We start from the raw sequence: 17,683 nt of genomic DNA on the forward strand, positions 1-17,683 counted from the left end.
GGGATTTAATGGCAACTTCCTAGAGAAAGTGTAATCCTTTTAGTCTCCCTGCCCGCCCCCCCCCCAACCATCTGCAGGAGGACCAAGGTATATCAAATAACAGACATTCAGTTTACCTTATAACAACTGAATATTTCTCAGTAACAAGAAACTCCATTTTTGTTATTTATTTATTCATTAAATTTATGAAAGAAATGAGAGGAGAAAATAAGGCTTTACCTTCTTCATTTTAGCTCATTTATTTAACAAGCAGAGGCCGAGTACATTCCCCAGGGATTTACAGATCATGTTTCCCTTTAGGGTCGGCTGGATGCACTCTGGGCTTTGTTGCGAAGGCAGTATGACCGGGTGTCCTTGATGCGACCTCAGGAAGGAGATGAGGTTTGTATGTGGGGATGTGTTAGGAAAATAGTGACCGCTCAGGTGTGTATAAGGAAGGGAGGGAAATAATAATCAAAAAGAACCTAAAGTCCTCATTACAGCCGAAGAAGGAATTATTATTGTCTCATGCAAATTCCTATTACGTAGGGTGCTTAATAAATGATTATCTATCGTTAGAATATGTCTTCAAGCCACAGTTTAACACGAGGCCCTTTTCAAGTAACATAAAAATTAAGGTCCACTGTACACATACTTTAATAAGCACACTCAGTGCTTCAGCCTTTGACTAGGACGACATCACGTTCTGTTCTGACGTTTTACCCAGTGGGGAGGACAGAGTGGGGATTAGTAAGTCTTCCTAACATTTACTAGCATTGACGCCTGGGGTACATGCCTCAGATCCTCTGTTGCTTTAGGTGTAAATAAACATTCTCCTGCCTTCAAAGTTGATTTAATCTAATTTCTTGTGAAATGTGAAAGTGCTTTGCAAGTTATAAAGCGTTATGGACATCTGCAATGGTGAGATACACACACACACTTATGTATAAAAATACATACATAAATACATACACACATATATGTGTATGCATTTTCCCTATCAAGGAAGCCTTTTTTTAAAAAAATATTTATTTATTTAGTTAGTTGCGCCAGGTCTTAGGTGTGGCCCACAGGCTCCTTAGTTGAGGCACATGGGCTCCTCAGTTGTGGCATGCGAACTCTTAGTTGTGGCATGCGTGTGGGATCTAGTTCCCTGGCCAGGATTGAACCTGGGCCCCCTGCATTGAGAGCACAGAGTCTTAACCACTGCGCCACCAGGGAAGTCCCAAGGAAGCCTTTTGAGGCTTTTTTATTTTTGGAAATTTGGCTAGAATTACTCCAGCTTTATAATTTCTTTACCATATAAGCACTATTTCCTGTTGTATCGATATAAGAAACATAGTTTAAAACCTTTTCATATGTAACAATGAACAGGTTTGGTTCAGAGACACAATACTGTTAGTAATAATAACAGAATCTTTTCATTGTGTGTCAACGTGATCATCATTCTGTTTTAACAAGTGCATGAACTTCATTCATTTCAGCTTCAGAGGACATTAGGTTATTCAGGTCTGATGGGCTTTTTTTTAAAGGATGAAATAATTGATGAGATTAATATTTATTTTTCAGTGCCAAGCTATATTTAGTGTTATATGATTCTAGCTAGGTGTTTAAAATACCAAAACATCTAAATTTTTAGATCTTACTTCTATGAGATGGAGGTAGTTTTATAAACATCTGAGTTCAGCCATTTGGAGAAGCAATTTAAGAAAATATTCCTGGAATATTCCCAACAGATCATTTACCCTTTGCTTGGACCATAAGTAGAGAGAACCAGGTGGTTTATGAAGCAGCCTCTTTCATTACCAAACCACTGTGGTTAATAGAAAGTTCCTATATTTGATGAAATTTGTGCCTCTGTTTAAATTAATGCATGATCTGGAGTTCTGCTTCTGGAACAACATAGAACAACACTATTCTTCAATATTCTAGACTTTTTACTTTACAGGTTTTTAAATTGTTTTCATGTGTTATCTTAGTTTTCTGTCCCCCAAGTTAGACATTAGCTCATTTGTTCAATAAGTTTCATCCTTTTGAGTGTTGGGTATAGCGCTAGCACTAAAGATGTATTAGCAAAAACAGAGAGTGGTTCCAGGACTCTTGTCAGTACTTTCTGTATTCTTTTAACTCTCATGATTCAAATTTAGTTTTTGGCCTTTTTTCACTCATACTAATTTTGACTTAATTCAATCATTTTTGCATTATAAATATGCACAAGTATTGGCATTAGGTGATACTGGGGAGTGGGTACAAACTATAACCTTTGCCCTTAAGAAACCTAAAATTTGTTTGGGAAACAAGATACATACAAAAATAAAATTTATTCCAGAATGTGATCTGGGCCATTTATAGGTAGGTGTCAAGTACTCTTGAGTGTATAGAGGAAGAGAGATTAACTCTTCCTGTAGGAATTTGGGAATGCTTCTTCAAAAATACAGGCCTTCTATCTTTGAAAATGAGTAGGGTTTCATCAGGTGAAGTTAGGTGGAATGGGTATTTCCACAGATGAAGCATCATGAACAAAATCTCTGAGGCAGCCAAGAACAGTGGTTTGTAGATTACAAGATAGTCTGGGGAAAACATGACCTTCAAAGTCCAGGGGAAGAGAAATTTTTGACAATACTCTGTGATAAGTATCTTTTGGTGTCCATTTGATCAATCTTGTTGTTGTGATTTACACTTTGTGTCCTATTTAATTAATCTTTCCCTACTCTGATGTCATAAAGATGTTCTTTTGTATTGTCTTCAGAAAGTTTTAAAAAATTTTACCTTTAGTCCATCTGGAATTTATCTTTGTAAAATAAGGTAAAGCAAGGTACTAATTTTATTATTTTCTTGTGTGTGTTAAGAGTAAGCTGTCCCAGGACCATTTATTTTTCCATGTGTTTGTGTTTTTTACATTTTTTTCCCCTGTAATTGATTTCTAATCTCATAGTGTTGTGGTCAGAAAAGATGCTTGATATGATTTCAATTTTCTTGAATTTACTGAGGCTTGATTTGTGACCCAAGATGTGATCTATCCTGTAGAATGTTCCATGCACACTTGAGAAGAAAGTGTAATCTGCTGTTTTTGGATGGAATGTCCTATAAATATCAGTTAAATCTATCTGGTCTATTGTGTCACTTAAAGCTTGTGTTTCCTTATTAATTTCCTGTTTGGATGATCTGTCCATTGGTGTAAGTGAGGTGTTAAAGTCCCCCACTATTATTGTGTTACTGTCGATTTCCTCTTTTAGAGTTGTTAGCAGTTGCCTTATGTGTTGAGGTGCTCCTATGTTGGGTGCATATAGACTTATAATTGTTATATCTTCTTCTTGGATTGATCCCTTTATCATTACGTAGTGTCTTTCCTTGTCTCTTGTAACATTCTTTATTTTAAAGTCTATTTTATCTGATATGAGTATTGCTACTCCAGCTTTCTTTTGATTTCCATTTGCATGGAGTATCTTTTTCCATCCCCTCACTTTCAGTTTGTATGTGTCCCTAGGTCAGAAGTGGGTCTCTTGTAGACAGCACATATATGGGTCTTGTTTTTGTATCCATTCAGCGAGCCTGTGTCTTTTGGTTGGAGCATTTAATCCATTCACATTTAAGGTAATTATCGATCTGTATGTTCCTATTACCATTTTCTTAAGTTTTTGGGGTTTGTTTTTGTAGGTCCTTTTCTTCTCTTGTGTTTCCCACTTAGAGAAGTTCCTTTAGCATTTGTTGTAGAGCTGGTTTGGTGGTGATGAATTCTCTTAGCTTTTGCTTGTCTGTAAAGCTTTTGATTCTCCTTCGAATCTGAATGCGATCCTTGCCGGGTAATCTTGGTTGTAGGTTCTTCCCTTTCATCACTTTAAGTATATCATGGCACTCCCTTCTGGCTTTTAGAGTTTCTGCTGAGAAATCAGCTGTTAACCTTATGGGAGTTATTTGTTGTTTTTCCCTTGCTGCTTTCAATAATTTTTCTTTGTCTTTAATTTTTGCCAATTTGATTACTATGTGTCTTTGCGTATTTCTCCTTGGGTTTATCCTGTATGGGACTCTCTGCACTTCCTCAACTTGGGTGGCTATTTCCTTTCCCATGTTAGGGAAGTTTTCGACTATAATCTCTTCAAATATTTTATCGGGTCCTTTCTCTCTCTCTTCTCCTTCTGGGACCCCTATAATGCGAATGTCATTGCGTTTAATGTTGTCCCAGAAGTCTCTTAGGCTGTCTTCATTTCTTTTCATTCTTTTTTCTTTATTCTGTTCTGCAGCAGTGAATTCCACCATTCTGTCTTCCAGGTCACTTATCCATTCTTCTGCCTCAGTTATTCTGCTATTGATTCCTTCTAGTGTATTTTTCATTTCAGTTATATTGTTCATCTCTGTTTGTTTGTTCTTTAATTCTTCTAGATCTTTGTTAAACATTTCTTGCATCTTCTCGATCTTTGCCTCCATTCTTTTTCCGAGGTCCTGGATCATCTTTACTATCATTATTCTGAATTCTTTTTCTGGAAGATTGCCTATCTCCATTTCATTTAGTTGTTTTTCTGAGGTTTTATCTTGTTCCTTTATCTGGTACATAGCCCTCTGCCTTTTCATCTTGTCTATCTTTCTGTGAATGTGGTTTTTGTTCCACAGCCTGCAGGAGTGTAGTTCTTCTTGCTTCTGCTGTCTGCCCTCTGGTGGATGAGGCTATCTCCCAGGACCATTTATTAAAGGTTCTTTTTAAAGAAAAGAAAAAAAAAAGATAGTCTGGAAGTTGGGGATTAAAACCAGAATGGAAGGGAATAGACGATATTGATATCGATATTGGGAATAGACGATAAGAAATCTTTCAGTTTGGATAAATTGATATATTTGTGCTTTTGAATGATGCATTGTACTCATTCTTTTATTCATTCAACAAATATTTATCTAGTGTGTAACATGTACCAAGCACTTTGTTAGATACCAAGTAAATCTAACATTCTTCTTAAATTATAGTGCTAGAATATTCTACATGTTGCCCCAGCAGGTTAAGTCATCATTCATTTTTCCATGATTGAAGAGTAATGCTTCCTTTATTTTGACCAAAATTTCCTTTGTTTTTTGGTAATTTGGTCACACTTCTGTCTAATAAAATCCTAAAGCCTTTTATTCTCTTGGGGTTAAATTGTTTCAGCATTCAGAATTTTTCAGATTTTAGGAATCTGATACAGTGCATATATCATATTTCATGTAAAGCATCATCTCCTCAGCTCATTATTGAGACATTCTGCTACAGAAATATTAATTGCTACAAGTGGATAAATATAGACCATAAATACTCTCAAGTTAGTTCAGGTTAGGTTTTGGTGACAAACTTAACACAAAACTTTCAGTTTTCAAAGATTTTGTATTTCAAAAATATAGACAAAAGATAGTAAACTTTTATTGTTTTATTAACTAAAATTCCAATTTTTTCACTCTTCACCTATAGATGTGATTTATGATTTTTTAATTTGTTTTTATTTAAATGCAGGACTTTAAGCTTAGTAAATATCAATTGTTAGTGCAATTAATTGATTTGCTTTTCCGTCAAATATATGATTCTATATGTGCCTGACACAGTCTGACTTAATCTTTTTTCATAGTACCTATTCTTGATGGCTTTGCTGCTTCCAGAATTTTTGTCACTTAGTTCAAGCCACTGTTCAGACCTCAGTGGGGTACTCCATGAGAGCCTTGCCCACAGGTTGACACTCTACACAGTTAATTGACATGAATACGGTAAAGCTAGGAGCCCACCAATAGTATAAACTCAGTTTACCATCTTATTCCAAGGATATTTAATAAATTTTGTTAAATAGTTTGCTGAATTTAATTTGTTTAATAGTTTGCTGAACGTATATTTATGTATTCCCCCATCTAACCAAACCAGCGATCCAAAATTATTTGATCATGGAAATTAGGTGTGACATGATTTGCTCTTTTGCTTCTGATTCTTGCTATGATCCTTTATAATATTTATTATTTTTTTAAACTGGGGTTTGATGTCAAATCTATAGTTATCAGCATATAACTTTTTTCCTTTCGAAAACCTGGGAGATCTTTGCCCTCCCCTTTTTTTTATTTCTCATCTCCCCATTTTTCATGTTTCACAAAGATTATTAAGAATATCTGAGTTTCTTTCAACTCCACATCATCTATCAGATACTCTTTATTTGATGGAATTAATTCCAATATAAAATTCCCATCCCCCATACATACAAGACTATAACCTGTATTTTTTCAGAGATTAAATTATAGAATTACCCAGCAAGAATCATTCCAATACTGTGGCAGAATTAGTGTTCTGTATGTTATTAGGACAACTGAAGAGTCCCTACATTTGTTATATATTTACATTATGTTTTAGGAAGTCAGCATACTGTTTCGGTTGTATGATCTCTAGAATGCTTTCCTTCCCCCACTCCTTCCTTCCTTCCTCCCTCTCTCCTTACCTCCCTCCCTCCCTCCCTTCCTGCTTTCCCTCCCTCCCTCCCTTCCTTCCTTTCATTCATCCATCTAATCTGTTTCTTCTCAAACACATTTATCTTCACTATGCTTTCACTTACACAGTTGCTAATTTCTTATACCAGTTTATGCATTTCTTATACACTGTGCTTATTTTCTTTTTGGCTTCTTCTTCCGAATGAAGTTTTTCAATTGCTCTATTCTTTTCCTTATGAACACAGTAAGTATTGTTATTGGTAAGGCCAACCCATGTGACTCTGTGTACTTGTGCCCCAAAGAATCTGAACCAATCATAGCACACTTAATCATAGTAAATATTTGGTGGATTTTATTTAAAAGACTTTATAATAACTGGAATACATCAAATAATATTATCCAAAAAGTAATATTTAATTATTTGTCTAAATAAAATCATGTTTGCATGGTGCATGGCATAATCTGTATTATAGTAGACACTCCAGCATCCCACAAATTTTATTTTAAAAAAAGAACATATAATATTTTAAAAATTCCAGTACTTTTTTTGCTTTAAAGTAGCTTTCATTTGAGAAACTTTATTTACCTAGTAAGAAATTGAGGACTCAGAGGCAGAAAGAGAATAAGGGATTTAGAGGATATTTGGCCCAGCTAATTTTGATGTATGATATAAAGGTGGGGTGATTTGCTTTGGTAATGCTTTATCTATGCATCAGAAGAAGACCATGGCTCACTGTTACCTTCTGTTAGTGGTAGAAGTTACCGTGGCTAGTTAGTGAAGCTCTCAAAAATTAAACTGCCTGAACTCTATGGTTTTTATCAATTTAGTTTATACAGACATGGTTTGTCTCATAGGATTACATGGGGTAGAGAAAAATTTAAATTTAGGAGACTAAGATGTCCAAGTAGCAGTGTCCTCTAGTTTTCTGGCCATTTGTTGCTTTGGATTTTCTAGGCAAGCCAGGGCATAATCGTTGAATGAGAAAATGTCTTGGAGTTTTTTCTGATAGCTTTAGATAACTAGACTTACCTATGATTAGGTTCCATCAACATAAGGAAGGGTAAAATTCTGTCTTCAAAGTTACTCCCCTGAAACCAATCAGTACTTGATTAAACTAAGTTAAAATATTGATCTCAAATTACTCAGACTACTCATGAAAGATTTCATAAATACTATATATACAGTATGTGTACTATATATGGTATATGTAGGTATATATATGTATTGATATTGATTTGACTAAAAAGGTTTGTCTCTGCATATCAAATGGTTCATTGGAACAAATGTTATTAGCTATTCAAGTTCAGTTCTTTTTAAGAGAAACTTTCTTATCAACATATAGATTGGTGAATACATTTTGCAAATAATTTTGTTATTTTCCTGTGCTTGTAAAGGCTTGTGTATGTTTACTTTTGATTATGCTTCTTATGAACTGTGTGTAATGGTATAGGAGGGGTGTGTGTGTGTGTGTGTGTGTGTGTGTGTTTAAAGCAATTTGTACATTGTAGAGATTAGGAGGACTTTTGGAAACATGTTCATATCATTAGACATGGATGCAGTTTGTTTCATATTGTCAAGAAACAAATGAGAATGCTTTCTCATTTCTGAATTTTAAAGGAATAGTCACACTTCTCTTAAAAAAAAAAAAAGACACAACAAACTACACTGTTGGAGAGACAGTAAAACACAATTGTTTTCAGGTTGTGGCTGATGGTTCCAAAATAACACAACCTCTGCCTAGTCAATGGCGTATTTTCTACCTTGGAAACCACTCTTGTCATTTATTTATAAATTGTTTACTGCAGATTCTGCCTCTTGAGAGTTTAGTTTAATAAAATCAGGGTACGTAGGACTAAACTGGGAGTCACGCACACTTACTGTGCAAGTCCCATCACGCTGAATTTCAAGCCAAATGCTCTCCTTTTATGGCTCAGAGACCGCACCGGGCTCATTTGCAGAATGCACTGCTGAATTGAAGTCCTTGATCAAGTAATTGAAGTTCAGGCATCAAGAATCCAAGTGGCGCGAGAGATCTCTCGCTCTGCCCCTGGCTCCCGCTACCTATGGACGCCGCCAGCCCCTGCCGAGGTGGCGGGGTCCGCGGGCTGCACGCAGCCGGGCCCGGGCTTTGACTGTGGCTGCAACTCTTCGCAGTCATGAATGTTGCAGCGCGCCGCGCGCGTCCAGGGGTGAGCGAGCAGGTTGTCACCGACATCTGTTTGCAGCGGCGGCAGCGGCCGCCCCGGCCCGCAGCGAGCGGCCGGATTGTCAGCGGAGGTAGTTGAGAGCGGCAGGACTGTTTTTGGTCTCACACTCGCTGCCTGGAGGCTTGAAACACCAAAGGTAGGAGCGGGGGTGGACACAGCTGCGCTCCCTAACTTGCCTTAGGCACAAATAAAGAGATCTAATGCAGTTTGACTCCGTGGCGGTGGGGAGACGAGGACAGAAAGCCACTTCAGAGACAACTTAACGCTGCAACATCTGCCGCCAAGTTTCCAGGGAGTGACAGGGGACAGCAGGTACAGATCGAAGTCTCCACATAACCTCCATTAAGCCCTGGACTCTTTTGAAGGGCCTCTATCAAACATGCTGGAGTCCGCAGCAGGAGTTTTGTTTGGTTTTCAAAGCGGTGTTTTGTTTTTGCAATAACAAGGTAATTTATAAATGATGCATTACCATGCGTTCTCCTTTTTTATCTGAAAAGAGAGAGCCAGAGAAGCAGCAAAGTGAAGAAAGAAGAAAGCGCAGCGCTAGTTTGGGAGCTGTTCCACAAACCAATTAAATCTCCAAGGAGCTTCCTGTCTGTAATCGAGGTTATGTTAACCTTCAGACCGCAGCCCCTCGTTCACCAGTAAGCAGACAAATTTAAATACGGCAATAATAGAATCCTAGTGATAGTAACATCCGTGAAGTACGCCCACTATGTCTGTTTTTAAACTTATAGGGCTTTTTATTACATGGAGATGAAATAGAATTAGATATTTTCCGATGTATTTCATTTTTTAGTAAGACAAAATTTAGAAAATTGCATTGACTTTTTTTTTTTTCCCATTTATAAAGGCTTCATACTGATAGTTGGGTATTAAAAATCAAAAGTAAGAATCACATGTTAACGGAAGCATTTTTCTCTTTTGAGGAAGTTCCCCCTCTCCCACCTAGATTCAGCCGGAAAAAAAGTTAAGGATTTGTATAATTTTCGCTGGGAATATTGCAAAAACTCATAATTCTGCACACACACATCTATGGCATAACAGATTTGTTTAAAATATTAGTGAAGCTCCAGGGTATGGTAAGGTAATAAAGATTCCACGGTAATATAAATTTTTATCATTAATAATATTTAGGCTGCCTCACCTGAGGAAATAGCTGTGTCACCACTGAGATAAAGGAAAGGTGCTGACTTGAAGGTGGCCTTTGGAGTGGGTGCAGCTGGGGAGCAATGGCCTGGGGAGAAACGCTGGCATGTGGCAAAGTTTTCGTCAGTCAGTGGTGAAATAAGCAACATAAATGCGTAGTTTCCAATTAACCTAAATTTATTACGTGGAGAGGATTTCTGTTAATTGTGCAGATATTTTCATTTTTTAAAATGATTGATGGTAGCTGCTTTTATAAAGAAAAATGTTCATTATAACAGAACTCAATGCCAGTCCTCTGATTTTTTAAAAATCTACAGAAAAAAACAAACAAACAAACAAAACAAACCCACAAAAACCCAACCTGAGAACATAGGTAGCGCAGGTTCATTTAAAAGGCACCACAGAAGCCTGATAACCGCAGTGGCAGATGATTCAGGCTGGACCTCTGACTTACATTTCCAGTTCTAGATTTATGTTCACTCCTCTGTCAGTCCTGCTTCTGAATTCTCATGGTCAAAACAAACGGCCTCACCCTCTTCAATGGCAGCTTCTTCAAGGATTCTTACCTTCCCAAGGATCACTCTGAACTCTATCATGCTTACAAATCACCCAGGGCTCTGTGCTATCAAACCACTTCATCTTCAGATTGAAGAAGCATCTGGAAGGCAGAGATTTTGTGCCACACTGCCTTTAGGTTCCCCATCACATTCACAAAACGTAAACCACTTGTGTGTGTTTCTGAGCAGTTTGAAACCTTCACTCAGATGATTTGATATGTCAGATGTTTTCAGTGCTTGGAATTATGCTGCTGATGACTGCATTCTTTTTTTTCTTTTAATTTTTATTGGAGTGTAGTTGCTTTACAATGTTGTGTTAGTTTCTACTGTACAGCAAAGTGAATCAGCTATACGTATACATATATCCCCTCTTTTTTGGATTTCCTTCCCATTTAGGTCACCACAGAGCATTGAGTAGAGTTCGCAGTAGGTTCTCATAGTTGTCTATTTTATACATCGTATCAATAATGACTGCATTCTTTTTTTTTTTTTTTTTCACACACACACACTGTATTTTATTTTTACAAGAGATAAATAGACTGACACCAAGCATTGTACATGGATGACCAGAACAAAAGCAACGATTGCAATTACCAAACATGAAATACACTCATACTATGTCATAATATTGACATTCAGTCCAGTAATCCTCCACTGTAACAGCTCCTTTACTTTGCAGTGAAAATTGATTTGTATATTCTTTGCCTCTGAGTCCTTGTGGGATTTTTTTTTTTTTTAAATTCAGACAGAAAGTCACAAAAATTATACTCATCCTCATCAGTTCACTCAGTCCCATGTAATTAATTGTTTTTTTTCATCTTGATCTTTTGTTAGCACTTTTATGAGTTCATCAGTTTTTCATCAGAGTTCTGAAAATGCTTATTCATTCAGTTCAGCAGTACAGTCAGTTACCAGAAACCTGTACTTGTCAGAGTCTTTTCCATGAATTTCTTGAAGATGAAACCCTTTTATAGGAACATATTTGCAAAATCATCAGAGTACACCCAGAACTGTCTGTAAATGACAAAAGACTTAAAAATGACCACGGTAAAAGATTTGATGAAAGTTCATAATAATGCAGTTGACAAGAAAATTAGTTATTTCTGAGATATACATTTTAAAGTAATAACTAGGATTATTACCTATAACATTATACCAGAACATATAAGATTTTTAGAAATTTCATGTAATGTCTGAAACATTTATATTAACATATTTCCATACATATTTCCATACAAATACAAATATAAGATTTTTAGAAATTTCATGTAATGTCTGAAACATTTATATTAACATATTTCCATATATATTTCCATACAAATACAAATATAAGATTTTTAAAAATTTCATGTAATGTCTGAAACATTTATATTAACATATTTCCATACAAATAACCCAATGAAAGTTTAGTATTAGTTGTTTTGTTTGTTTTTTTATGCTGCAGGTTCTTATTAGGCATCAATTTTATACACATCAGTGTATACATGTCAATCCCAATCGCCCAATTCAGCACACCACCATCCCCACCTCACCACAGTTTTCCCCCCTTGGTATGACTGCATTCTTAAACTTAGTTTTTCGATTCCGTGTAAATATTTTGTGTCCTATAGCCAAACTTTATAATTGATTTTAGGTGCTGTAAGATAGCCCTTTATTTTAGCCTTATTGACTCAGTCCTGTTGAACACAAAATGCCACAGTGCTTTCATACTTTTCCTTTTTTATACTTAAATGAAAGAAAAATATCAAAAAATTTAAAAATTGTAAAGTGATTGCTTACATTTTATTTCTATAAATTCTGAAATTTTGTATGGTCCTTTAGGCCAATTATGTTGCAACATCACTGGAAAAAAGTACCACTAGACTTTTCTATCCCTTATGTTACCACCAGTATCTTTCATTCTTATTACCTCTTGTCATTATATTTCAGGGCATCCTTAAAATACCTTAACTATCCCGTTTAAATTAGTAGAAGGAATTAACTTTAGTTTATACATATTTGAAAGACAAATTTTTACTAGAATAACTCACGTCATGAACACGCCATTGTTACAATTCCATTGTCTGATTTATGAGTGTGTATGTGTGTATATTTGTATGTGTGTGTGTAAAATGTTTAATATAAATATATGTGTATATATATTCCTATACAACATATTTTCTCAGTGTGTATGTCATCAACTAATGTCTGTTTCAGTGGAAAATAACAAATTCATGAAATAGAGTGCTTTTTGATACCATTTCATAGTTTAAATAAAATCATCTCTTAATTATGCATATAAGCTGGCAAAAGTGTTGACTCAGTTTGGTTCCCTAAAGTGAAATACAGAATATGCAAATTTTAATCATTTAAATTACCAAAAAGCTTTATTTTTTTCAGAGAAAGTATAAATAGAACTTAGATATTTAATTGGCTTTTTACCCCTCTGATCCAAAATAATTTGTATTTAGTGGCATCATATACATGTTATGTATTAATTTATAATTTTAGGTAGAGATATTTCTTGGTTAATGTTGATTAGCAACGCTTTGATAATCGAGACAAAAATTATTAAATTAGTTTAAATATCCTCAAATTAATGCACTGAGTTTAGAAATAAACCTTTTTTGTCATCAGTGAGCACACTAAAAGAATACTTTGAAAATATCAAGAGTTAGCATTGGTTGTCCAGGGCTAAGTATATTATTTTCTTAGGCTCAATATACAGCTTTGATGTTGAGCACTTTGAGGACATCAATTAAATCATCCAACTGGGAGCAGAAATGTCAGCAAAGATAGAATTTTTAACCTTTCTTTTCCTATGACTGAGTGCTTTTTGTGTAGCCTTTATGTAATTTTAATTATAGAAGATTAGATTTATATTTATTTAAATAAATCATTTTAAAATTTCTAATAATTTACAAAAATCTATATTATTTTGTATATGTTAAATATTCAGTTTTCAATTTAGAGCTCAAAAGATATAGTCCAAGGAGGGAAATTTGTAGACAGTTTGTTACTTTAACAGAGTGCATAATGATGGTGTCTTTATGTCTACCAGACCCCCATTTATAAGTTTAGTTTAAGGCAACCTTCATAACGCAGTTACAAAAATCGGCCTGAGTAGAAAGCTTTTATTGCCCCCTTCTTAAAAATGAATTTATATTAATACGTTACATAAATATATACTTTTAAGGAGAAATAAATGACATTTTGGCTAAATAGCTTTCATTTCCTTTTCTTTTTCCAAATAAAATACTATAATTTTTATAATATACACTTACAGTCTAAGTAAATCATCTTTAAAATTGCTTCACATAAACATATATTCTCCACTAATTCTTCTCTAAATCAAATCACAGCCTCTAACATTTGAGAAATTTGAAACTGTTGTAAACTTTGAGGTATAAAATAAAAATGATTTGCTGTTCAAACTTTGCAACAAATTATGTTTAAGAGAGCCAGTGGACATTCACTTGTTTACCATTTTATTTATCTGACTTTGGATTAAAAATTAACTGTTTATTTATTTCAAAGGGTTATAAGAAATTTCTTTTTTTTTTCTCTTAATGCTTTTTTTTTTTCAGTTAATGAAATTGGGATAGTTTGACAAACTCTTTCCCATTTCAAAATAATTTTATTCACTGATTATACCTCATATCTTTCACTCTAGAGAGCTCTTTTCACTTAGAAAATATATGAAAAAAAGATGGTTCTAATTTCCTAAACTTTAGATTCCCATGATTCTTCTTCAAAAGCAAGTTAGTGTACTGAAAATAATACATATTATATATTGAATATTTTTTCATAATCCTGTCCAGTATTAAGCACATTTTGGTTTGCAGTCACACACATATCATATCATATCCTATCTTAACTGACAGAGTCAGTAAATCTGTAAAACATACTTCAATAAAAAATTAAAATAGCACATTTATATACATAGCATACAGATAAGAGGTCGAGAATAAAGCTCAATTACTCTCCAATTATCTTTAACACTTTCATTTCTCTCCTTTCTTCTCTCTCCTAACATCGGTTGATTCCTACAGTTTTACCCTTGATCTTATGTTTTCTCTCATCCTACTTTCTCTAGAGACCATATAGAGTTTCACTGCTTTGCTATCATCACTATACACACCATTTTTAAACAATTCTATCCTCCCTCCTCCATTCTACTTGCATGTCTTTGAAAGCTTATATGAATTTTCATCTTGGATGTCTTATTGTCACCATATTCTCTGTGTTTAACTGGACTAGTGTATTCCTTATGTATGGCTGTCATATTTTAACTTTACTCCCAGTTATTCTAACTACCCTTCATGTCATGCATCTAAGCTGAGGCCTGCAGACCCCATGGTTTCCACAATGCAGGTAAGGTCAAGACCTTAACCTTCTAATTCTGGGTATGATGTCCTATGCCAAAAATTCACAATATTTCCCTATAACGTGCACAAGATGTTGATTCAATGAACAGAATTGTGTGTACTAATGTCCTTTTTAGTTTTATTATAATTGATTAAAAGTAAAAATGAGCTATGAAGAATTTATGCGTAAACTCTAATGATTCTTAAGAGATACATCATTTTGACTTTGTAGAACATAAACGTTTTTTGTTATCAGGACTCCACCCTGAAACTAAGCTAAGACATCAGAGCAATTCTTAAATTAGACAAACTTGAATTATCTCTTAAAAAGATATGGCTGAGGATGTTGATGCATAAAAATGCTATTTCTGTGGAGCTAAGATTTATCACTTTGGGAGGATGATTAATTTTTAATTTATAATTAAATCTATTAAACATTTTCTGAGTTATAGGAGCATGACACAATTATTTTCTCTTAGGTTGAATTCTGAATAGATTAAGGCTTATAATTTTTATTAATTCTCTTTATCAGGATATGTTATTATTTTCTTGCTTGCAGTTGCCTTTTTCTCATTTTTTAAAAAACAGATTTAATCTTTGTTTCATATTTGGTCCAAGAGAAGTTTTCAGTGATTGAAATTCTTGTAAGATGTATATTTATCCCAGTGAAATCATACATTGTAATGTCAGTCTCTTGTATTATCATCTTCTGTCCAGGCCTACATGTGGCTTATGCCAGCTCTGAGCGTCTCATTATTCATTCATTAATTTATTTATTTATTATTTTTGGCTGTGTTGGGTCTTCATTTCTGTTCGAGGGCTTTCTCTAGTTGCGGCGAGCGGGGGCCACTCTTCATCGCGGTGCGCGGGCCTCTCACTGTCGCGGCCTCTCTTGCTGCGGAGCACAGGCTCCAGATGCACAGGCTCAGTAGTTGTGGCTCACGGGCCCAGTTGCTCCGCGGCATGTGGGATCTTCCCAGACCAGGGCTCGAACCCGTGTCCCCTGCATTGACAGGCAGATTCCCAACCACTGCGCCACCAGGGAAGCCCCTGAGCGTCTCATTAGTCCAGTTTATAGAAACACTGGCTTCTCAACAGTGACAAGAAGGCTGGTGACTGAACTCAGTCCCTACTCTCCAGAAGAAGTGTGATGGCTTTATTTGTCCTCTGAATCCAGATTTATGAACTAGTCCTATGCTCTTAACTAGATTAGTTTCTTTTCCATTAACTGCTTAAAGTAGGGCAGCTGAGTTGTTGTTTGTAAATTTGCTAATGTCTACTTCGTTAATCTCAGATACAATAGGCAGCAGATAACAGGATCAAAGTTTCAGGACCTCAGGTTTTCATGCTGAAATAAGCATGGAAGGGTCAGTGGAGTGGGGAATTGAAGAGATGGGAGGAAGTGTTACATTGGGGAAAAGGGGCTGACTTCTGTCATTAATCTTAATTAATTGCCGAGAGTTTTAAATCTGAGTTATTAATACTGAAGTTAAGCCCTTAATACACTGTTCATGCTTTGGCATCAGATGCTCTTTTATAAGATGAGAGGTTTAGGAGAGAGAGAAGAGTGTGTGTGTTTGTGTGTGTGTATCTTACATGAATATTTTCATTTACATCTTTCAAAGATTTCCCTGGGTTAATATTCAGGCCTTCACCTTTTGACAGTTACTGTAGGGCAGTTAGGAATTATAGACAAGTAACAATAAATCAAATAAAATTCCTAGGCATAGCAACAGCAGTAAATCTGAATAATATTACTTTCATGTTTACCAGCATACAAAATACTTCAGTGAAGAGGAAATGTCAGATTATGAAATAGAAGAAGGGAAGATTAGGAGCAGAAAGGGGGAAAGAAGCAAATAAAAAGGAAAAAGGAATGAAGAATGGGGAAGAGATTATTCTTCTGAAAAACTTGCAGGCAATAGGAGAATTAAATGTTTATTTAAGTAATAAACTACAATTGTATGTTTGTATGGCTCCATATTCCACTGTTGCAGACCTAATCATTTGGAATTAAACAGATTGAACCTTGAAATGACTAAGCAGCCTTTCCTTAAATTTCTTTTTTTCTCCCCACTGTGGCTGTTCCACTCATGTTTGTCAGGTTTATCTCCCTTTACTATTAAATCTATGTTATAATTCCATGATACTTTTCAGTGTGAAACTACAACTAACTGTATTAATTGTGAGTATTTTGGCTAGGGAGGCTATGAAAAAATGGCTTGCAGTTCTTCCAGGGGAAATCTTCAAAAAGCAGATAAGGCTTAAAGCTTCAGAATTATGATTTCAGAATTATATTTCAAATTCTCCATGTATTTGAGCAAAATGAAAATATCTGTAATGAAAATATACAACACACTAAATTAATTTTTACAAGTATATCTTACTGCTGATGACTGTGAGCTGAATTTCACTAGCAAGTTATAACCAGTGACTTGAATATTATTGTCTACAAATTTAAAATCACAAATTTGGTTTTGAGATATATTATGTTTACTCTTTACAGCAGTGTTTTCTTCCTTTTATGATTAGCTTTAAATATAAATAAGATAAAACATGAAAATGAAATAGCATTTATTTCTTTATCTACCTATTTATTTTTGCACACTGGAATTATTGGAGAGACAATGCAAAAATCTGCATGTATCAAGAGTTTAGATTTTCATTTATAGGCAGTAGAGAACCAGTAAAGTTTTGGAGCTGGGTAGTAACATGACCAAATGAAATTTGGGATAGGAATGGAGATAATATGTGTTTTTCTGTACAGTTTTACCTGGTATCAATGCTTTTATATTTATATCTAGTCTTTCATCATGAGTTGCAAAAAGAATCACATGAAAATGATGATATAGTAAGCCTGATGGATTGTCAAGTGGTTAAGTGGTTTCTTGGATAAAATAACACTTTTTGCTATTAGAAATCCCTTTTTTTTTTTTTTTGAACACCAACTTAGGTTTATTAGCTAAAAAAAATAGAGACACATGGCTTCATGTATTTTTCCTGATTTGTCAGGGGCCTAGGGGT

The 17,683-nt window shown here is 35.0% G+C and overlaps 1 protein-coding gene across 3 annotated transcripts in view; it reads left to right on the forward strand.

Annotated features, from left to right (window-relative positions):
* ANTXR2 (ANTXR cell adhesion molecule 2) overlaps positions 1-17,683 on the forward strand; it is a 153,934-nt gene that overhangs the window by 93,286 nt on the left and 42,965 nt on the right. For 2 of the 3 annotated variants that reach the window (XM_082463833.1, XM_082463834.1), the window contains exon 16: positions 301-381. In XM_082463833.1, coding sequence (XP_082319959.1) covers positions 301-381 — 81 coding nt within the window. Of the gene's footprint in view, positions 1-300; positions 3,196-17,683 lie in introns of those variants that run through there. The other variant, XM_082463832.1, reaches the window with a different exon arrangement.

The sequence above is a fragment of the Balaenoptera physalus genome (assembly GCF_965194825.1).
Source record: "Balaenoptera physalus genome assembly, chromosome: 5".
NCBI classification, from domain to species: domain Eukaryota; kingdom Metazoa; phylum Chordata; class Mammalia; order Artiodactyla; family Balaenopteridae; genus Balaenoptera; species Balaenoptera physalus.